Source organism: Zonotrichia albicollis, chromosome 3, assembly GCF_047830755.1.
Source record: "Zonotrichia albicollis isolate bZonAlb1 chromosome 3, bZonAlb1.hap1, whole genome shotgun sequence".
Taxonomy (NCBI): Eukaryota; Metazoa; Chordata; class Aves; order Passeriformes; family Passerellidae; genus Zonotrichia; species Zonotrichia albicollis.
Genome location: NC_133821.1, coordinates 55,672,485 through 55,695,924, shown reverse-complemented (window position 1 = coordinate 55,695,924; position 23,440 = coordinate 55,672,485). Strand labels below are relative to the sequence as shown.

Here is a 23,440-nt window from a genome sequence, read left to right as displayed (position 1 = left end):
CTATACTCTGCTTCCCCTGCCCTGCCACAATTCCAGCCCTTCCCTCCACAAATTAAAAAAAGAAAAGGAGGCATCAGTTTGTGTTGAAAAAAGATTTTGCTTTGTTTCTTTTGACTTTTCTACTGATACTTTGGCCATTGTTCCCAGTTTTGTCTAGAAACGTGCAAGTATTATATAATTAAGGTGTTTTAGGGTATCATCATTCCACCACTGTTACTACTGCTACTTGGCAATTCAGAAGGACCCTGCTGTCCTATTTCTTCTAAGGAATGCTGTTGATGTAAAACAAACGGAAACCTCTGCTTGCAGAGGTTTTGTTCTTTGAATCTGTAAATCTTGTTTAAAAGTGCTTTTTCTTGCCTGCCTCCCAGAGCACTGCAGAGACCAGGGGTGCACATCTTGGCAATTTCTAGCTCTGGGGTGAAGTCGGTACTGCAGGGAGGTCGAGTAGCTCTGCTTGCAGCAAAACATGTAATGCAGATGAGCTGTAGCAGATTACTTTAAGTGAAGTAGATTAAAAGGGGGAGAGAGCTGCTTTTGCTCTTCGGTTTGTTCTTTTTCTGTGTGTGTCAGCATTTGTGAATACAAATCTTTATATTGAGTTAATTCCTGCCGTTGTGTTTGTTTGGATCTTTCGCAAAGCAGCAGAGAAGAAAAAAGTATTAAACCTCAGGAATATGGCTGCAAAATCACAGGAATAGGCAGAGATAAAAATGTGTGGGGTTTTTTATTTTGGAGGAGTGTTGCTTATCTTATGAAGTGGATTAGTTGAGACTATTCTAAATAACTTCTGCTTGGCCTACTTAGTTCCATTCATTGATTTATTGAGGAGGAAAAAAAAAGAAAAAAAGCTGCATTGGTAGCAGAAGATACAAAGCCCAGCTTTCTGTGGAGTTTGCTTATTTTAGCTGTGTCCAGTGGAGGTGCTCTGGTGCCTGATACTTCAAGTAAGCCTACACTGCTGTGTTTCTCAGTGCAGCACTAATGAGTCTTTTCTTTGTCCACTCCAGTTGCATGAAATGTGGAGACTTAGTCACTTTATGGACTACATATTATGTCAAATTTCACTGAAAATAACTGGCAAATTTAGTAGTTGATTGGGGACTCATCAATAGAAATATGTTTAGCAAGACTGTGTTTGTTGACAAAATCAAGCTAAATGATCTCTCTTTTGATCTCCTTATAATGAAGCAAATATAATTAACAGCCTAATTTGACATTTTATTGAGAATCAGTCTCATGGGAAGAAGAGGTGCATGTTCATCTTTGTAGTTTGGGCTTTTGAGAAACTTCAAGAGCTGTTGGCTGCTGCTGAGGTGGTTAAAATGTGAGCAGGGTCAGCAGAGTGCCTGTCAGTGGTGACCTCTTTGCATGGCCAGCTCAGCAGGACACACACCTCTGCATCTTTAGTTGTGTCTTCTAATGGCACAGCTTTGTACTCTACATATGCACTTGTTGATTTTTCCCTGTGTCTCTCCCAAACTTTGGTCTGTTGCTGGTTCTCAGTCAAGCCTGACCGGCACTTTCACCCATTTCATGAAAATTGGTGCCTGAGAATCCTGTGAAAGCTTCCTGAAGCTGATACTGAGGTGAAAATCTTTACCAATAAAAGTACAAGAGTGGTCAGATGTCAGACAGTCCTTACAAATATCAGAGCCCAAGCCTGACCGGCACTTTCACCCATTTCATGAAAATTGGTGCCTGAGAATCCTGTGAAAGCTTCCTGAAGCTGATACTGAGGTGAAAATCTTTACCAATAAAAGTACAAGAGTGGTCAGATGTCAGACAGTCCTTACAAATATCAGAGCCCAAGAAAGCTTCAGTGGGAGCTTACCATGAACAGTGTGACACAAGGTACTGATGGACTGGACTTGGTAGGCTTAGAGCTGACAGAAGTACTGCTGGCAGCTGCTTGCTTGCATGTTTTTGTAGGTTTTGCTGTGGATTAACAGGTAGGCTTTGTGTATTTATCTCAGGTTCTACTGAGAAGTCCTGGTGTGAGTAATGCAACCAAGGTGCAACTTGGAATTAGTAAGGGTTCAAAAGCAAGGTAGGCAGTGGTAGTGTGACCTTGGGGTTGGAAAGCTTCCTGTCCTTCTCCATACCTTTGGTCTGCAACACTTTAGGGTTTATAATGGAATGTGATATGTAGCTTTTTTCTTTTCCTTTTTTTCACCCCCTTCACAAACTACAGAATTTACGTTTTTTTCTTGTCTTTGAAATCCAAAAATATAGAGGTGTAATTGTCTTGCACAAGCAGTTCCAGGTGAGAGCAATGTATATGATATGATACAGTCCAACACTGAAAATTTTGGCCTAAAAGTGCACAGAAATAGAATGGAAGATAAATAGCTTTGGTCCTCCATGGCAAGTATTGATTGCTTGTCTAAATTGTCACTATTGACTTTGAGGTCAGCAATGTTTTCTCTTAAATTAGGCTGCATCAGACAATATTTTTGCTCATATTGGAGTTATCCTTATAAATTAATAATAGCTCTAGTTTTTTCCCTGTACTTCTCACTTTATCTACCTTTTTTTAAATAGTGCAAGTTCAGAGAAACACATATGACTCTATTTTCCTGAAATCTTAGCATTATTCCTATTTTTCCATAGAAGTAGAAATCTTTACTAACAAGCAAAAAAAATGTTTTGTCTGTTTTGTCAAAGTAAGCTTGCTTTTTAAAATTTATTTTCCGTGGTTTTAAAAGTAAAATTACATAACTCTTGGGACAGAGAAGACAGACAATCTTCTGAATATAGACCACTGCAATGCTGTTCTAAAAGCAATAGGATATTAATTCTGAAGCATCTGTTACATTAACATTGTTCCCATGTGGATGGTTCATAAGGAAAAGCTTCATTCATTTTAAAACAGAAACTAATTAAAAGTATATTTGATTTGAGTAGCTTATTTTTAGTTTGTCTTTTTTTTAATTCATTCAAGCTAACTTATGCTATTCTGAGTCAAGTCACTTGTGCCCTTAGTTTTATTTTTCTTTAATTTTGATTTAGTGGAATGGTTCTGCTTCTTGTTAAAAATGATGTCTTAAAAAAGAAATCTGTGCAAACAGTACCTCATCTGCAATCCACAAGTCTAGTAGTCATATTAGACCTGTGAAATGGACCTTTATACTGGAAGGCTTGGAATTTAGGCTGAAGAATAATCAAAGAATTCATGAAGAACAAGGGAAAAAAGGGATGTGTAAGCAGGAATTTGCTATGATGTTATACTTTATAAACATATGTCTGTCTCATGTATCTCTGCTGTCTTGGAGAGTTGGTAATTCTTGGCCATGTAATGCCCTATGAGGACATGCAGAGCCTCTGAATAAATTATATTTACCTGCATAGAGGAAAACTAAATTGGTATTTTGATTGAACAGTGTGTTTGACTTAAAAGTTTCTTCAGGTGTTATATAGGCACTAGATTTGCTGCTCTGTAGCAAACAAATCTTATTCCTAAACCTTGCCATCAACTCAGTTATGGTTGTTGTTGTAAGAGGTGCAGCAGTAACTTCAGTGAAAAAGTGAAGACTGTAACTAATGGCTCATTGCTTGGGATTTTAAGTCATTCTGAGCCTAAATTGAGGGAAGCTTCTCTTAATAGGTTAATGTTCAGCTTAAGTAATTGATAATCTTGTAGCTGCTTTCATTTAAATCATGGTGGAACTTAACCTTCTTAGAGAAAATCAGTGTTTGCATACTTAGAACTAAAATGTTTAGTGGGAAATAGAATGGGAAAGGTTACCTGTGGAAACATCACTCTGTAGTTTTTCTGCTTTTGCATTGTTCTGAGAATCAATTCCAGAGCAGTTTTATTTGGCTTTTGGAAATAGTCCTAAAGAACAACAACAACAAAAATCTTGTTCTGATTTCTTGATTTCTGAATTCTGATTTCTGAAATCTTGATACTGATTCAGCATGGAACAGAGCAAGACCATGGTCTCTCCATTGCCTGCTGAACACTGACAGTGGGATATAAGGCTGGATGGATGTCTGCTGGGGTTTGGCACAGCAGTTTTTGTGGCAGATGCTGTGAGGTCCTAGGTTAGTGAGCAGCATAAAAGAACCCATCTATTCAGCTTCAATGTGGAGAAAGGGAATGCTGGTACAGAAGGTGGAGTCTGGATAATAAATCAACTCTTTCTAGTGGGAGTTCACAATACAGACTTGGCAGTGTTTTTGGTCTCTTAATTAGATTCTAAAAAATCTTGTCTGTGCTATATGCAGTTGTTTAAAGTGCACTCACCACTTACATTTGTCTTCTTTATCTGCAGCCCAATGAAAAACATAGTGAGATGAGAGGGAAGTAATCCTTTGCTAAAGTTAAATACAAATCTGTCTTAACTCTAGGATGTCGGATAGATTAAACGAAGCAAATTCACTTTAGCTACTTGCCTGACTGTTTACAGGCTCTAAATCAGAGCTTCTCAGGTCTCTGTCTGGTCATAATCCTGCTTGAAATCAAGTTCAGGTTTCATGATCTCTAAATTAAAACAGCACAAGCTAAATCCTGGATTACAAGTATTGGCAGTGGCATCCAGCTTTGAATAAAGCCAGAGCATCCCTGTGTAGGGATGTAACACCCTGTGTGAAGGCAGAGTGGTATTCCACTTCAAAAGGTTAGAAATAATGGTCCTTGAGATCCCCCACTGAAATTGTGAGGCAGAAAGGTGGTCCCAGCAACTTTAGGAAGCAGAGGGAAAATGGGCATGTGAGTGAAGGTTTTGTTGTATTGAAAATGTTTCTCTGATTCTGAACCAAGAATGCAAAAGTAACTCTGCTGCTTGTTTTTAGTGTTTCAGTTCTCTTGCTTTTGAGATGTCCTTTAATCACAGAATTTCAGAATGGTTTGAGTTGAAGGGACCTTAAAGAGCATCTAATTTCAACTCCCCTGCCATGGGCAGGTATGACTCCCACCAGACCTGGTTGCTCAAAGCCCCATCCTACCTGACCTTGACCAATTCCCAGGATTGAGTTAGCCACAACTTCTCTGAGCAACCTTTTCCAGTGTTCTACCATCCTCTGAGTAAAGAATTTCCTCCCAACATCTAATCTCAGTCTCCCCTGTTTTAGTTTAAAACGCTTTCCCTTGTCCTATCACTATCTGCATTGCTCCCCTCCTTTTTGTAAGCCCCCTTTAAGTACTGGAAGGCTGAAATTAATTATTACTTGCAACTCATGCTTGTGGTAATATGTGCATAAAGTAAACACTTGTCACTTTCTCCTTGTAGGTCCGCTGTCCCTCTTTCCTCAATGGAAGCTGAAGCACTATGATGTTGTTGTGGGGGTTTTGTCAGCGCGACACAATCACGAGCTCCGCAGGGTTATAAGGAGCACTTGGTTCAAGCACCTGAAGGAACATCCTGCCCTGAGCCAACGGTAACCTTCATTGTTCTGGGGTTTGGCCAGGGGGGCAGGGCTGTCATGCTGAAATATCTTGATTTAATAATTTTTGGTTTAAAGTGTTTCCTAGTTTATTTGTTTGTTTGTTTTTTAGCATCTTGTATTCTGATAGATTTTTTAAAAGTCTGCTTAATAGTATATAAGAATACTTCTTGCCTGGGGCTGTAACTACTTTTTATACACTGCTGTTTGCTTTTGCAATTACTTGCCACTGTTTATTAGTGATGTATAAGCCTTTCTGTTTTTTGTGTTGCAATGTATGGTGTGCAGCTTGAATCCTTGGTAATCCAGGATTTTTGAAAGCAGGCAGGATTGCATTTGGCGAGAAAACCACAAAAGCTCTTGCAAACAGCCTCAACTGTAAAGTTCAGGTTTATTTCCCACTGAACCAGGTGCACCAAACTGCTGCAGTGTGAGTGGCCCTTCCTGATTGCTTGCATAGACCTGACAGTGTACAGACTCTACAGGTCTGTTTTTGCTGAGAAGCTCTGCAGCATCCCCAGAAATGCTGCATCCTCACACCTTGGTACCTGCCTTGCACTGAGAGCATTTTGCTGTTCCCACATTTGTGTCAGCATGCAGTCTGGAGTGCAGCACAGCCACCTCAGTCATCTAAAAAGTGACCTTTCATAGCTTATATGGAGTTCTGGGAGGACATTTAGCTGCTGGGTGAAAAGATAGGCAAAGGTGGATCCTAGCCCTTTGTGCTTACTTGATGTCTTCCTACTATGGAATAACCATGATTGGAGCTGGAGAGGAACCTCTGGTTTTGCTGCAGCCCAAAGCTGAAATATTTCATTGTAACAGACAGTCTGGAATCCTTGTTCCTCCTTTGATGCTCTGTGGTTTTTTTTCTTACTATTTTTTTCATTGACATTTGAATGCATAGTATTTAAACAATCTTGAATTAACTAACAAACCCGAGCTAGCAGGGGCAGGTCTCTGGGATCCTTCAGTGTTGCCTTAGGTCTTTTTTCTGTTTAGTGTGCTAGCTGTCTTGTATCTCATTTCTAGCTGCCAATCTTCTTGTGACCTCATAATGTAAAATGTTAATGTGGATTTGGAATTGAGCTCCTATGAGGGGATTCATGTGGTTGCTCTGCATACCAACTGTCATTGCTGATTTTTAAGAGGTTCAAAATCTTAACCATGTGAAAGGCAGGTCACGGTGATAAAATTAAGTTTATTGAAGATGGAGGGAGGAGGGAAGAGAACTGGTGTTAATAAAAGCAAATTATTTTAGTGTCCTTGTGAAGTTTATAATAGGTGCGCATGGTTGTGCTGTGCCAGTGAAGGACAGAGAAGACCCCTACTCCTGCAAACTTCTGAACATCAGCAACCCAGGTATAGAAGTTGACTTTTAAAAATTCTGTGGTCTGAACTAGAGCTAGTCATCTTTGCTGAGAGTGGTTTGGAGAGTTTCATTGAGACAGCTGGTCTTGAAAACAAATACCTCCTAGAATTTGTTGCATGACCTTCCTGTAAGTGCTATGTGCAGGCCAGAAAGGGAGAGATTTCTGGGCATGTGAAGGGCTGTCCATTGACTTCTGATGGATTTGCATTTTTCTTGTGTCACCAGACAGTCTCTCCCATATACAATACATTTTTACTTGATGTATGTGTTAAATGAAGTTGGAGAGACAAAATGACCTGGCATAGTGTCAAATGTGAAGAAAGTAGCAAAGTGACAGTCTTGAGTGTCAGATGGACTTCTCTGGTGACAAAGTGAATTCTCTAAGCAAGTCTGGCTGATTGGTTTTTGATTCTCCTTTAGAGAGAAAACAATTAAGAAATGTAAAATGGAGGGAAAATTTAAATACCATACAGAATTTCCTAACTAAAATTGTATATTTTTCCTGTCTCCTTTTGGATTTTATTTCATTCTTGCTCTTTAATACAAGTTAACTAAGAACTGCTAGGTACCTGAGCCATGATTCAACACAAAATGTAATTTCTGTTACTTTCTCTTTGAATGACAACATCCTCTGTTGCTGAGTATAAATGGTACCTCAGGGCTTAGGTAGGCGATAATGCCGAAAAGCAGACAGCTGAATTAAGTGGAGGTGTGTGCCATTTTGATACATGAATAATTATTTTATTATGCTAATATACATGTATTCATGCAGTCAAATAGCATTTTTGTCTTCCTGCTGTGGATTTATTGTGTTTCTAATCTGTGCCCAGTGGATATGTAGGCTTTGAGTTGCAATTGCTATTACCCTGCAGATTGCTGTATCACTGAAATTTTTCTTGCTGCAATCTGCAGCCCATTGTATTTTCTTTCACTCCAGTGTTTGATTATCCTTGTGCACTTGTTAGCCATGCTAATTAACCAGAATGCTTTGCATGCAGGCAGTGTGCTTTGTGTGTGTCCAGGAACTATGAACTTTTCTCCCCTTACCTCTGGCCTTTCCTTTTCATTCAGTTTTGAATCAGGAAATTGAAGCTTTCAGTCTCCCTGAGGACATCCCTTCTGTGCTGTCTGAAGACAGAATTGTCAGTGTGAACTTCCGTGTGCTTTACCCCATTGTCATCACCAGCCTGGGGGTATTTTATGAGGCTGATGGGGTGGGATTCCAGAGGAACATCACTGTAAAGCTCTACCAGGCAGAACATGAGGTAGAGTGCTGTAGTTATTTTTTGAAAGCATGATATCTCTTTTCTGTGCATTAAGTTCTTAAAGAAAGTGACATGCTGTGTTGGTGAGTTAGAAGAGAAATACTTAACTGACAAGTTTATGAATTATATTTTTCTTCTGTTGCATTTTAAATTCTCATATACATATACAGAGGCACATCCTGGATGAAGAAAAGATGAAATTCCCCAAGTGCTATGTGTTAATCTAGATGCTGTTATGAAAGAGCACTTACATTTAATTCCAATGCACAATTTTTTGTTTGTGTTTGGTGTTCTAAATATTGATAGTTATTAAGGAATAAAAATTAAGCTGTCTAATATATTTAAAATGCTTGCAGAAACATCTATTTGGTGTCTTCAAGCAGAGATGCAGGACAGCTGTAGTTTTTTCTTGTCTGTCTTCTGGCAAGACATTTTAAGATTTCTAGAAACTATTACAATTTACTGGTAATAATCAGACTTCACTGATAGTTTTCCCCAGTCCCAAGCTGTTATGGGCTTGATAGAGTAGCTTTGTGATTTAGAGGGAAAAAAAATTTGAGCAATATTGTTGTATTTGATAGATTACATTTATCTCAGTTTGATAGGCCAATTTCAAAACTTCTGCCTGTGCTACAGTAAACTGTGACTTCCATGATGAACTTCCAAGGAGTTTGGTTTATAATAGCTCTAATAAAAATAAAGTTATACTGTAATCAAGTTCATGTTTCCTAAATTGTAGAGTTCTTAAATGTTCAGTCTGATTTTATTTGCATTAGATTTTTACTTCCAGTGAGGGAGAAAAGTTGGTATCATAAGAGAGCTTGGAAACTGTTTTCTGAAGATTGGAATTTGGCAATGCAGAATCTTTTTGTAATTTGTTATTATCTAAGAGCCATTTTATGGCATGTGTAATACAGTAGCACTTTTAATGTGTGTTGTGGTTTTTTTTAAATTTTGTTTTTCCCCATTGTTTACAGGAAGCCATCTTCAGTGCTCGCTTTAGTCCGCCAAGCTGTGGAGTGCAGGTGAACAGATTGTGGTACAAGCCAGTAGAGCAGTTCATTTTGCCAGAGGTATGTGCAGTACCAGAACTGCCAGCAGTTCTTTTAAGTCATCTGGGCAGACTGACTGATAAAACTGGCCTTTGCTTGAGGCAGAAAAGGGCGAGAGAAAACCTCTAGAATGTTAGTTCACAGAATCCCAGAATGGGTAAGTAGATGCTGGGATATGCTGAAATCCAGTATTTGTGTTACAGCATCTTATTATCACAGGTAGTCATAAAGCATAAGCCTGGAAAATATAAATTGATAAAAAATTACTTTAGCAAATAGTAGCAACTTCAGAAAACTTAACTATTTCTGATTGAAAACTGTACCTGCTTTGATTCTGTGGGAGAGTTTACCAGAACGTGTGGTGCTTCTTTTTCCCTTCTGCTTTCAGACATTAGCACACAAGATAGGGAGGGGAGGATGGCACAGGTTTCTAGGGAACAGCTGGAAAAGAGGTTTCTGCATCTGATGTCTTGGACATAACATCAAGATATTGTGTGTTATGTTTGCAGTGACAGGGTTGTTTGTTTTTGGTATAGGGATATGGAACCTACTTGTGGCTGCATAGGAAGGAAGGGGATTTAACACAAAAGAAGAATATCATAGGAAAATACCGTGATGATTTTACAAAAAGGAACAGAATACCATAGGAAAATACCCTGATGATTTTACAGTGAAGGTTTAATGAATAAAGGTTGGTGAAGGAGAAGTCTAGTTAGCAGACCCTGTCAGGTACAAGGAATTGGTCTCAGTGGACCAGTGATCTCTCACTAGATATCTCAGCTACCATTTTAGACAGATTCCCTTAATTTAAGTATTTTCCTGGACTCTTGCTGCTGTTTCTGTAAGTTGTCTTCAAGTCTAGGTTGTTTTATTACTAAAGAAATTGTGTTATGAAAGAATGAAGCAAGAAAAGACTGAAGAGGGAAGAGAGGACAATTTGGGCCAGTTTATTCCCTGATTTATTCCCCTGGCTCTATACTAATGAATGCCTTTGGAAATCTGTTAATTTTAAGGGGAATCTGCAGCTGACTGATTGATTTATCATCTTAGCGTTTACTGAATACTGTGCAGGTTGTTAGGCTGGCAGGAGACCTTTCAGGTGAGCAGACCACTTGCAGTATTTTTTGCATATGCTTTGGCAATCTAATTTCATACTAAAATTATTAAGGGTTTATTTTACATTTTTAAAAGGAATGTTGGTTACCCAGTAATTTGGTAGTCTATCAGGTGAGCCTTTCCCCTGTAAGACTTTGTTTTGAGATGCTAAAATCTCAGGCAGTTGTAATTTTGCTATAAATGGTTGCAGTTTTCCTGAGAGGCAGATGGGAAATGCTTCCTTGAGAGAAAGAATATTAGTATTCATATATTTCTTTGTGTGGGCTCCCTTAATCTGATGTGTGTCATGCACTGAATGCTTACAGGGTAACATGATGTTTCTACCGTAGATTAATAGGGCTTAGGCACAGCAGGCAGTCTCCTGTGATGCTCAGGATGCTGAAGCACACACAGCGATTCAGAAGAGGTGGCAATGCCCACGTGTTCCTGTCTGCTTGTTTGAGAGCACTAAATTTAGTGAACTGTTTAATTGTCACAGGATGCTGTCTGAGACAGTGTCTATTCTCTGTCTTTGCACCTTGAGGAAGTAATGGATTGTACAGACTGCTGAAGAGCTTCATTCATGTTGCAGCTGAAGTGCTGCTCTTTCTGCTTGTCTTGGGGAAGGGAAAGGAAATGCAGCATTAGAATAAGCATCTGGCAGGCCAGATTGTGAGAGACAGAATCGATCATTCAGCTTTGGAACCACTGAAAGCGCAGAACAGCAGAAGCACCAGCAGATAACTAAAACAAACAGGGCTCTTACAGACAGGTCTTAGCAGTGCACTTATTTTGTCAAAAAGCCTTGGGCCATTTGCATGAAGATGGGACTCTACTGCACATATTCTGTATTACTAATGGGGAGCAGTTGGAGGAACAAAAGGCACAGCAGTGTTTAACATTAGGAAAGGAGTTTGGCAGGGCTGCATTATGTCAGTTCACTTGTTCGGTATTCACTGTAAATGCCACTGCGCTCTGGCAGCAACAAGGCTGGAATTTAAATGGGGAAAAACAGATGATGCAGTCTCAGGTGTGCCACTAATGTTTTTGCTTGAAGCATTTTCAGGCCTCAGCTTTCATTAACTGGCTTAGAGTAAGGATAGCTGAGGGCTAAAGTCATTAGAAAATTTGCTTACGAGTCTCTCAACCTAGAAAATAATGATAGCTTGCAGCCTTAGGACACCTTACACTGAGGTTCACTGGTAGGAACTGATTAAGACTCCTGGTACATTTGAAGTCAGTATCACTAATAGTCAGTGGTGAGAATTGTAATGTTTCTGCTTGCTGAGGCATGAAAGGACTGTCCTGCTCCTAAAGCACTCTCCTGTTCACTAAACAACTTTCCAGAGGTTGTGTCTATAAAGAGGACACTGAAGAGCCCAATCCCTACAGCAAAAAACATTGGAATGGGAGATGACAGTCACTGCAAAAAGAGAAATTGAGCCACTAGAAAAAGTCTTAATATTGGTCCATTCATTTTGATAAGTGAGAAATAATTAAGCAGACGACAGAAAGCTGAGTATGAGTCAGCAGTGCCCTGGCAGCCATGAGCCCAGCTGTGTCCTGATGCTGCATTCAGGCACAGCATCCTCAGCCAGGCAGGGGAGGGGATTGTCCTGCTCTGAGGCAGCCTCACCTCGAGTGCTGGGGGCAGTTTCAATGTAAGAAAGAAACTGAACTGTTAGGGAGTGCCCAAAGGAGGGCAGTGCAGATGGTGAAGGGCCCTGAGGGGAAGGCATTTGAGGAGCAGCTGAGGTCACTTGGTCTGTTCAGCCTGGAGAAGACTGAAGGGAGACCTCACTGCAGTTATAACTTTCTCATGAGAGGAAGAGGAGGGGCAGGTATTGATCTCTTCTCTGTGGTGAACAGGGACAGGAAATGGCCTGAAGTTGCATCAGGGAAGTGTTAGGCTGGATATTAGAAAAAGATTCTACCAGAGGGTAGTTGGGCACTGGAATAGGCTCCCCAGGGAAGTGGTCACAGCATCAAGCCAAGAGTTCAAGAAGACCTTTGTCAATGCTTGCAGGCAGAGGGTGTGATTTGGGAATGGCCCTGCAGGGTCAGGAGTTGGATAGGATGATCCTTATGGGTCCCTTCCAATTCAGCTTATTCTGTGATTCTGTGCAACCACGGGAAGGTATTGAGCATGGAAGTCAGGCTTGAATAAACACTGGCTAGCTCCATTATTAGCTTATAAACCTGGCATTTTAAATAATAGATGAGAGACTTCTGAAGTACACACACAGCTGTCATTAAACACTGAGGCTGCTGCAGATCCTAAGACCTACTTCCAGAGGAAAGCAATAAAGTAAGCTGAACTATAATCTAGACTTAAAGGTGTTTCAGTAGCTGGAGGATTTTTAGAGAAGGTTTCTAGTGTACAAGGAAGATAAAATGGGGAAGAGATTAGAGGTTGGTATAAGTAAACAGACTTCCTACAGCAACAGAGATGCATGTACAAACAAGTTGTTTTTCTGTTCCAACACCCACACTAACAACCAGTGTGTTTCCTATGAAAGTGGGAGAGACAAAATGGAAAGTGTTCATGTAGGAGTCAGGAGTATAACAACCCTACCTTTTCATAAGGGAGAAATTGCTTTAAAATTTTTTAAAAATAAAATTCTACCAATACTCTTACTTGTACCACTTACCTCGTGTTCCTTTGCATGTTCTCAAGGGTCATAATTTTAAAGTTGAGATTAAGTCCTTTCAAATGCAAAAATTTACACACACACATATATATATATTTTATATTTATATACATATGTAAAACATGGAGTGGCATAGCCTAATTTGAGTGTTAGAACCAGAAAATTTTGAAGTTATTCACTTGTGTTTTCCTTCCTTACTAGCCAAGATGTGAGGTAAGACTTCTGTGAGTCCTACAGTAGCTTGTGATGCCTTTGCTGCCATAAAGGTGGCTGTATTTTTCTTTGAGTTTTGCTGGTGTCAGGATCCAGTCTCTGATCTCTGTTTGGCAGATAACCATGAAAGCTGAGCTTGTTTCCAAATCTGTTTTAATGTATTCTCTTTGTAATGCAGGATTTTACATTTGATTTTTAAAAACTCACTTTGGGTCACCTTTAAATGCTGTTTTGATGATTTTAGAAAGCCAAAGTCTTTTATGCTATGCTTCTGTTAAAGGTTTAATATAGTCTTAATGATTAGTCTTAAAAGAATGATTACATGTTACTGAGTTTCACAGATCTGTTTCATTTATGCGTAATTTATTTTTATGGAAGTGTAAGTAAAACATTTATGTTATGCGCTCAAGCTAAATCTTGTGTGAAGTTGACTCTTGTAAAATAATTTTAATGAGCCCAATCTGTTTGACTTCCATTTTTTTAAAGTCTTTGTATACCTGCATAACTGTATTTCGCTCTCTTACCAGAGTTTTGAAGGTACCATTGTGTGGGAGAGCCAGGATCTTCAGGGCTTGGTTTCAAGAAACCTTCATAAAGTGATGGTGAATGATGGAGGAGGTGTTTTCAGAGTCATTACAGTGAGTCCCCTCGCCTTCCTTTCCACCATGTTTCTATTTTTCCTATAATTGTTGAGAATTTAGCATTTTATTTTCCTGTGTTTCTCTGTGTAAGTCATGAATTTATTTGGGCTTCTCCTTTTGTCTCAGAAGAGAAGTTTTGCTTTGCCTTCTTGCAAAAAAATTACACTTGTAAGTGGCATTTTATTTTGAGAGGAGTGAAGCTGTCATTGTTTTTGTGAGAATGTGAAGCAGTATCAGTATATCAGACATGGCAAAATGTGGGTCAAAAATCCTGTGCTAAAATCCCAACTGATGGGATAAAGTCTGGGTATTTGCTTTTTGGCAGTGTCTCTTTTCATGTCAGGTTGTTGCTTGCCTAAACATCCTGTGTCATTGTAATTTAGCCAGAATAATTTTACATTTTGCTGTCAACTTTGAAACTAGTTTCTTGAAAGTTTCAGTGGTACTGCTAGTTCTGGGTGAAACTTAGAAAAATGCCACAAAACTTTAGTTAAAAATCTTAGTCTTAGTCTTTCATGGCACATGGTGTGATGCTTGGGGTGGTCCTGTGCAGGACCAAGAGTTGGACATCAATAGTTGTTGTGAGTCCCTTCCAACTCAGGGTATTCTGTGGTTCTGTGATTATGCCAGTGCCTGAACCAGCAGAGCTTTAAATTAATTTCATTCTTAGTTGCCAGAAAACTTCACACCTTAAAATCAGAGGGAAAACACATCAATAATGAGAGATGAAATAATCTGTTAATTTTAATTTATCTGTTCCTAACAGGCAGGGGAAGGGTCACTGCCACATGAACTCACAGAAGGAGTGGAGGGAATAGCAGGTGGTTTTATCTACACTATTCAAGGTAAGGCCACAAAACGTAGCATGACATTTGATGTGATGGTAAAACAGGTAATTTAAATTACACTGCTGAGTATAATTTCTGCTGTCTCCATGAACTTAGTCATTCTAGATTTTCTTTTAGCAGAAACATTTTCTTCCTGGCTCTTTTATGCTTTAAGTCAATATTCTGATGTGGGTCCTTTGCTTGCCTTTTGTCAGCCACTCCAGTTGACTTGCATTCCTTTGTCTTTTTGTCTAGACTCTCCTTGTGTTTTGTTACCCAAAATCGAGTTAAAAAATGTCATGTACTGAAATCTTTCCCTGATATTTTTCACACTTTTTTCCAGTTCTGCTGCAGTTAGAGGTACTGTATCACAATGTTTAACAGTATGGACAAACAGTTTCCATCCCTGTTGTTGCCCTTTTACACCTATTTCGGCAGAATGTTGAGAGATTTTAGAGGAGGTCTTTCCAATTTCTAAGATTTTGACCACATAGTACTGGAACCAATGTATTCTTATTGGTCCAACATAAGCATTGAGAGTGTTATTGCTGTGTTGTTGTAGCTGGGCCTGGCAGATACAATTGGGCAGTCCTGTTGTCTTGCCTGCTGTGTAGGAGCCTGAACTGAGGTGTGTGCTAAAGCCCTTCCATTTTGTTTGACAAACTTTTCTTCAGTACCACAAACTACCTCCTTGTCTGCAATATATTTTTAGCTTTTACCTGCAGTTATGTGATGTGGTTCAGCAGGGATCATCGGTGCTGCATCACAGCAATGCCTATTTGATTATATTTAGCATAGCATTGCTTGTGTTTATTTTTTATGCTAAATACATATACTTAGGAGGAACTGACAGGGGCCTTTTTATTCTACAGTAAGAGAAACAGTGAGGTCCCAGACTGTTCTTTATATTAAGGAACCTTAGAAAGTTGAATTCTTTTATTACTGAAGAGGAAGGGAATACTTTTTTACTTTAAACTTTTAGTGTCAGGCCTTATACAAAAAAATATTTGTTGTTCTGCAACTTAAACAATTCTGTAGAAATTTTAAAATTAATTGCAGGATTTTCACAACCCCATTAATTTGAATGCTTCTTCAGATTCATTTTGTCAATGTGTGCCCTGTATAATCCAAGAGAAATGTGAAATAATATGCATCTTTGTTTAATAATTATTCTTTCTGTTTCTTTCAGAAGGTGATGCTCTTTTAAAAAGCCTCCATACTCGCCCAGAAAGGTTTGCAAGTCACATAAAAAACCTTGAGAAGGAAGATGCTTTATTGAAGGAAGAAAGCAGCATGTATGATGACATTGTTTTTGTAGATGTGATTGACACTTACAGAAACGTTCCCTCCAAACTGCTGAACTTCTACCGATGGTAAGTAGAAAAGAAAGTATTTTCTTATTTTCTCGTAGGGATGGTGTTGTTTGTAGTGCAAGATGATCTAGCAGATCATGTTACTTGATAGGTTCCATGAAATACATGCCTTATGTGTTTTACTTCATTGAGTTGTATTTCTTTTGGATGCATGTAGTAAGTAAAAGGCAGTGCCTATAGTTTTTTTAATGCTGACCCTTGGTGCCTGAAATCTGCACAAGCTGGCAAGACAGGCTTCTGCTCTAAGAGTCCAGGTGTAAAAATTTTCATTTCTCCTTGTAATTTCATTTGTATCTAACTGAAAACTAGCAGTTTTAGTATTTTAAAGGATGGCTTTTGGCCAGTTTGTGTGCTTACTCAGTGTTTCAGTTTGTGGCTGTTGCTCCAGTCCCATAATCATCTTGATGGGCCTTTGTTGGATTCTCTGCCCAGTATGGCCGTGTCCCTCTTGTACTGAGGAGTCCAGGACTGCACATGTTGTCCAGATGTGGCCACACCAGTGCTGAGTGGAGGGGAAGGATTGGGAGCATGTGTACAGCAGGGACAGAAGGCTGATAGGAAGAGTTTTCATAGTGAAATGTATTGTCTGTTAATCCAGTAAGTTTCTACATCTAAATTTGCAGTGATTTCATTATTCTGCGATAACTGTTTCAGTTAATTGATGCTGCCGTGGAGTAAGAAATAGAGTTGACAGTTGTACTTTATCCAAAATTCAGTTTAGTTGCTTGCAAGATTATGCACTTATGTCACAAATTCCATGGCTATGAATGTAACTGAAAAACTGAACATGCTTTCAGTTCTAAAAGGAGGTTTGCATGTCAACACTTAGATCTTTGTGATAATTTCTTACAGATTAGCAATTTTTCAAGATTTAGTAATAAAAGGCTTTTAAAAATACCCTTCTTGTTGTAAGAAGTTTCCCTTACAAATGTTGTAACCAACCCAGCCATGATCCCTAGAATCTTAAGCTGTTTTGGTTATTTTATGTGTCTCATGTTCAACCATTTCAGACAGGTAAAGATAACACTTTTCATGTTTGAAGGGTGCATTTACAGAGAAAGAGTACGGACAGAGTTGTTTCCACAGATGTTTTTTACCACCTACAGCCTTCTCATTGCCCTTGAACTGTCTCATCCTGAAAGGAGGCTACTGACGTGTAGCCAGTGGCTTTTAACAGCTGTGCCGCCATCAGCGTCAGGGATTCATATCCTTCTGAGGTCAATACTGCTTAAGATGCTTTCATTAGTAAATCCACCATCTGTCCTGGAGAAAAAAACTTCAGATTTGTTTTCTTCTGCTCATACACAAGTCCATGTTGTAAGATCATCATAGGACACAGCTGCATCTCCTTTGAAGGACAAGCAGTCAGCCTTGGTCGATAGAGAAAACTTTTAAAAGTCAAGGGTAGCAAAGATGTTCCTTCCCTCTTGCTCCCCCCCACATCCCAAAAACCCCTTGCAGAGCCTGCTGTCTGTAGTTTGTGGTGTGCAGCTCAGCATCTCATCACTTCCCTTTTTGGCTGCAGGACAGTGGAATCAACGAGTTTTGACTTGTTGCTGAAGACGGATGATGACTGTTACATTGATTTGGAAGGTGTTTTTAACAGGATAAAGCAGAAAAAATTGGACAGGCCAAACATTTGGTGGGGAAAGTAAGTTGTTTTTTAAAATTACCTTTAAGAGATAGTTACCATTTCTTTATGAATGGTTTAGTGATTTAAGTCTGTTTTAATGTGGGTTCCCCTCCTAAGCCTAAGGAAGCCAGCCTGTAAAAAGCAGGACTACTGTATGTGTTAAACTTTGAATCTCAGAATCAGAAATCAGTCCTTTACAATAACTTTCCAGAGTATGCCTTTACAGCGATTTAAACTTGCTGAATATCTTGCCTGGTTTTTAAATGTGTTGTAGACATCTTTGTCATGGTACTTAAGTAAATAAGAATTTTCCAGCAATATAGCAAAGTTAAAAGTACATAGTACAGAACTATAAATACTACTTTTTGTAATGTCACTATGATTTTTCTTGTGGACTTGAGGAAGTGGGGTAAATGAGAGAAACAAAGTTTCTGTTATGGTCTGTACTTTTTTGGAACAGCTGTGAAATTCAGGCATTGCTACCCACTTCTGCTGTATGAAATGGCAGATCTGATTAATAAATTTTTGACTGAACTCATGAATAACTAGGAGGATCAAAATAGCCCATATCTTCCCTTCCATCCATGGAATGCATGGCAGCTCTGGTATGAAATCCAATACAGCAGGAAGTGTGTGTTACTACAGCATTCAATATAGCATAATGCTACAATGTGCCTTCCTGTTGCCCTCTGCCCACTGAAGAAAAACAGGCCTTTGCTGCTTTGCTTCACAAATCTGATCCTGCCTGCTGCTTATAAAGCAATTTAGTAAGGTGTGTGGTCAAGTGTGTGAAATAGTTGGTTATCTTGTGATTATCTCAAAGATCTTAGGAGTGACATCTTTGAGTGTAAATTCTTTAATAGTCACAGTCTTCAGGTCAGGCAAGTGTGATATGTAGGGGGCAACACTGAAATAACTATGGAAGTATAAAATGATTATCAAAGCAGATGCTTCTCAGTCTGGAGGGGCTTGAACCTTTCGTGTTGTGATTCAGTGGAGTGGAAGGTACTGTGCCTAAAGTGAATTCAGGTATCAGATGAGACTTTCATTTACTCTGTGCTTTAATATGTCAGCTTCAGTTGAGAATGGGCAGAATCTGATAACATCCCTGCCACTCAGCTGTGATTCCTCCCTTTCGGGGCTGTTGTCTGGGGTGACAGTTCTTGGTAGCTCACTGAAGCTTTCAGCTGCTTGTGCTCGTGACTGGAAATCAGCAGTGCTGAACCTTTGTGAAACAGGGGCAGCCCTGCTGCACTGACACAGTTATGTCTCTGAGCTGTGGCTGCATGAAGTGTTTGTGGGGCCAGAGGAGTGCAATAGCAGCCTGTTCCCAAGCAGGGAAGCAGGATGCTTTTCACTTGGCAGTTTGGCAGGGTCCCTAGCGCTGCACAGGGATGCTCTGCCACGCTGGGAGCATCTGGGGAGGCTGTGCAGCCTGAGACTGCTTCCTCCAGGCCTCTGGAGGGAATAAAGCCTTCCTTAGAGAACACCACTGCCAGGAAGAGTTCTTCTGTAATTCAGAGATGGCAGCCTTTGAACATCTCCTTTGTTGAACTTCTTTTGGAAAACAGCTTAGAGAAGGTAGTATTGCTTCCTGATTTTTAAGCAGCCACTAGCTTTAACAGGAAAATGGGTTACGTAACATCAATCACTGTCTGCATGCCTGCTGGAGGCACTGCCTTTGTGTCATGTTGATTAACCAAAGGGGTTAATTAGCAGGAGACAGATGTGCCTGTTACAAAATAGGTAAGGATGTGTGTGCTTACCTAGTTCAAAACCCAACAGCAAGGCATAGATGCTGAGGACCTGACTGTCAATGTTGCTTTGGCTTCTGTTTTGAAAACTTTCTCTTATTATCCAAGATTGAGACCAAACAACAGTTACAATTTCAGCTTTGTGCCCTAGAGAAATAAGACTAGGAGCCATAATTAGGATCACCTACTTCTTTCTCTCAGTTGTTTATCAGTATTACTTCAGTTATCAATGTTCATAGGTTCCACAGAGGCCTGTCTATAAACATCTCATGTCTAACATGTCTTCAGTTTCAGACTAAATTGGGCAGTTGATCGAACTGGGAAGTGGCAAGAACTGGAGTATCCAAGTCCTGCATATCCAGCCTTTGCTTGTGGGTCTGGCTATGTCATCTCCAAAGACATTGTGCAGTGGCTGGCAAGCAACTCTGAAAGGTTAAAAACATATCAGGTAATAAAGATTAGTTCAGTTTTTCTGTGTTTTTCTGAGGAGCCGCATGTACTGGATGAGTCAGAAAGAACATTGCTCAAGTGTTAGTGTTGGGTTCTCCTGGCTCATGTGGGCTTCTGCCATGTTTTTGGTTGCTAGGTTTAGTGCCTGTTCTAATTCAAAGCACAGATGTTTGGGCCTGAAAACCTCTGGAGCTGTAATCTTGTTTTTTGTACTCTGTTTTTGTAAGAACAGTGTATTGTTATGGGAAAGGTGGAAGGATTATTTTAATACCCCTGCAGTAGTCTGGCATAGGTTTTTGTAGTTACCATTCTTTACTGCTGGTAGATGATGCAACTCATTCCAGGTCACAGTCATGCTTTATGCTTTCTTGGTGCTCATATCTGTATTTTTTATTTTCATCTCAGGGTGAAGATGTGAGCATGGGTATCTGGATGGCAGCTGTAGGACCCAAGCGGTATCAAGTAAGTCTGAAGGAATCGTCTGACCTTACAGAAAGAGGAGATGGCTGCTGTTCCAAGTAGCATAAAACAGGAGAAATGGTGGTTTTTTTCTTTAAAAATGAACTGAAATAACCATTGAATTAAAATCCAGAGGGAAAAAAAAAGTCTTTTAAAGATGTATTTAAAAGGAAAACCACAAAACTGCCACAAACCACCTGCAGACTCCATCCCTACCCCCAAGTTCTCTGAATAGATCTAGAAGATCAGTTTGGGATCTTTGTGTGCAATGTTTGTTGCTAGAAACAATAAACACACCTGATTCTTGGAAGTAAAGATTGTTGGAGACTAGATACTTTCTAATAAAAACTATTGAAATGTTTCTGTCTCTCTTGACAGGATGGTCTCTGGTTGTGTGAGAAGACATGTGAGAGTGGAATGCTGTCTTCCCCCCAGTACTCGCCCCAGGAGCTGGGAGAGCTCTGGAGATTAAAGGAACTGTGTGGAGATCCATGTAGATGTGAGGAAAGATGATGGACTTGCCTTGGAAAACAGGGTAGTGTATAATGATCATGTAAAAGGGTACAGTTGGATTCATTCCTGGAACAATAAGAAATACTAAGGTACCTTTTAATGCTGGGTTTCAACTAAAGTATAACAATATTTGCACATCCCTTTTGATAATTACAAGTGGACTGATACTATTCATTTTCTATAGTATAGATATCGATCAGACAAAAACCAAAATGTTAAAGATTAAAAAAAAATCCTTTTTATATAAAGTCAAAGACCTACTTGTAATTAATAAATGCACATAAGAATGCCAACTAGCCTGTCTTTTGTAAATTGAAGCACTACTGATTTGATTCAGTATAGGGCTGTTCCAGGCTCCTGTGAGAGTTGTGCTCAGCACCAGGGCAGCAGCACATTCTGTGCTGTCTGAGGGGTGCCCTCATCTGTGCAGGGACAGGGACAGCAATAGGGGCTAGGATTTGTGATTAGTTTGTTTATGTCATTGTCATTTTAGATAAAAATAAAATCAAGGTTTGCTTATACCAAATCTTCAAGTACTGCAAACTTGGCCTGATTTAGGAGGGATTTCGGACAGCTCCTTCTGACTAGATATGAATCTGAGGTTACACAAGTGAAAGTAAAATAAGCTTGAGGAACAGCACGCTAAAGGTTGTAAAATAAATAGCAATGCCTTGCAGTGTGCTGAGAACTTATTTATAATGTTAACACTGTAGGGTAGAAGAAAGGTCTGGCAGATTTTGACCTTAATCATCTAAGGTAGATACTTCTAAATCTACTGGGTTTTGTTCACTATAAGGTCGTTGGATGTAGGTGAAAACAAAGAGGAAGTGGCCTCTCAGTGCAGCACTGATCTTGTCTTGATAGCAAAGAGATCACAACTCAACCCTGTACTCAGTTCAGTAAAGCAAATTCTCACTGCTGCTGGGGGAAGGCAGTATAACATCTTGGCAAAAGGGTGACCTTGAGTTTTATTTAATTGAAGCATTTAAGCACAGTTTGGTATCGCTCCAGTAGGACAAATGAGCAGCTGCTTTCATGGAGGCTGATGATCAAGTTGAGGAGTTAAAAGTACAGTTGTACAGCCCTTTGGTGCCACATGTGTGAAACTCCAATTCACCTGTATGTCTGTTCAGGCACAGGCTGTCCGTGTGTCTGTCTCTCTTCTGCAGTTCTTGTGTCAGCTTTTCCTTCAGTCCAGAAAGAGAGTCCCTTCTTTACCACCGTACTAACACACAGTCTCCACTTTCTATTGAGTAAAACTGCAAAGGCTTTAAGTCATTGTCTAGTTCAACTTCTTTTCCTTCCAGCTAGAATGAGAAAGCAAAAAAAAACCTAATCAGGCTTACACTGAAATCCCTTCATAAACCAAATAGCAGGCAGTTGCAGTCAGGGAGAATCTGTCATATTACAGGAATGAAATTAGGTCCTAAATGACAGCATGAAGACAGCTCTCCTCAAGTGAAATGAATTTCTTTATATAATATTTTAGAACATGCTATGGACCTTTAGCAGCATGAAATATTTTGTTTTTCAATATCTGTTTTTAACTCACTTTAGAACTTTTGTAGGACAGTTTCAGGTCTGAACCAGGAATTTTAAACAGGCGATACAGCAGTCCTTTGACCTTCTGAATAGTCATAGACTCTGTTGAGGGGAGAGAAAGAAAAGTTATTAGAAAAATGCTGCTGCCACTGAGCTGTAGCAAAGTACCAGTGTTTCACTTTACTTGCATATAGCAACAGTGAAAGGCTGTATTGCTGCTTCAGTTCTAACACTGCAATAATGTCTGAGGTACCTGAGACCATATCTGCTACTGTCAAGTGGAAAATGGTTTCACCTGTGGTGGACAGGGCAGGATGTGCTGCTACAGAGTAAGCGCTTTGATCCCATACACCAAATTAAGTGTTACGCTTCATAATTTACCTTTTTTGAGTCTGTATTTCTACATGCTAAACTAAGTGACCTTTGGGACACACACCAGCCAGGTTCTGACTACTTGCATCTGGCAACTGTTCCTTGCAGTTTTGCATTACCAGGAACTGGCTTTCCCAGCACAAGTAAGGAAATGGCACGGTGGAACAAGTGACATTCTTGGGAATGGTATTGAGTTATTAGTCCCAAACACATTGTCAGCAGTTGTTTATATTATGAAGTCAGTTATAGGAAGGGGTATTTTTTTGTAATGGATCTTGAATGAGTAGATGTAGTTTGTTCCAGAGGTGATACCTGTGTTTGCAATAGATAAACTCAGTATTTTGGTTGAACTTTCACTTCTTTTGAAGCTTTATCTAAAGGCACAGCAATAGCGAGTTACTCCTGTAATACCACACATTGTACTTAGACAAATATTTTTCTATCAAACATTTTTGTAAAAGCTGTATCTATCTGATTTTATGCAAGTTGTGATAATAAATGTGATTTTTATTTTAGAATACAGCTTGAATTCTTCTTTTCTCTCAGACTTCATTCTGACACATCTTTCCAAAATATCAGCTTAATTTAGAATGGTCTTATTCCTTCTAGTGTCACCACGACACAAAAATTTCAAAGAATGAGTTTGATGGAGGTCAGAACTAGACTTCTGAATTAATGGATTAGATAGTAGACCTCAATATCTAGATTTACACACTGTGTGGTTGCCTCTTAAGACTTCAAGTTCTGGTTACTTGGTTAACACATCCACCAGATTTCATCCCTGTTAACAGGGATGAAATTGCCTCCGACTATTAAACATGAAACCAGCAGCAGAGCATC

The 23,440-nt window shown here is 39.5% G+C and overlaps 2 protein-coding genes across 3 annotated transcripts in view; one reads left to right on the top strand and one right to left on the bottom strand.

The window, feature by feature from the left end:
- B3GALNT2 (beta-1,3-N-acetylgalactosaminyltransferase 2) overlaps window positions 1–23,118 on the top strand; it is a 30,152-nt gene extending 7,034 nt beyond the window's left edge. The window contains exons 2-12 of one of the 2 annotated variants that reach the window (XM_074537503.1): window positions 5,235–5,382; window positions 6,650–6,750; window positions 7,832–8,025; window positions 9,003–9,098; window positions 13,564–13,674; window positions 14,444–14,522; window positions 15,694–15,877; window positions 17,403–17,528; window positions 19,553–19,712; window positions 20,120–20,176; window positions 20,552–23,118. In XM_074537503.1, coding sequence (XP_074393604.1) covers window positions 5,235–5,382; window positions 6,650–6,750; window positions 7,832–8,025; window positions 9,003–9,098; window positions 13,564–13,674; window positions 14,444–14,522; window positions 15,694–15,877; window positions 17,403–17,528; window positions 19,553–19,712; window positions 20,120–20,176; window positions 20,552–20,686 — 1,391 coding nt within the window. In that variant the 3' untranslated portion in view covers window positions 20,687–23,118. The remainder of the gene's footprint in view (window positions 1–5,234; window positions 5,383–6,649; window positions 6,751–7,831; window positions 8,026–9,002; window positions 9,099–13,563; window positions 13,675–14,443; window positions 14,523–15,693; window positions 15,878–17,402; window positions 17,529–19,552; window positions 19,713–20,119; window positions 20,177–20,551) is intronic. The other variant, XM_074537504.1, reaches the window with a different exon arrangement.
- Window positions 13,564–23,440, bottom strand: part of TBCE (tubulin folding cofactor E) — a 33,750-nt gene continuing 23,873 nt past the window's right edge. The window contains exons 16-17 of the mRNA XM_005487590.3: window positions 22,239–22,330; window positions 13,564–21,993 (exon numbers count right to left, since the gene is read on the bottom strand). Coding sequence (XP_005487647.1) covers window positions 21,901–21,993; window positions 22,239–22,330 — 185 coding nt within the window. The 3' untranslated portion in view covers window positions 13,564–21,900. The remainder of the gene's footprint in view (window positions 21,994–22,238; window positions 22,331–23,440) is intronic.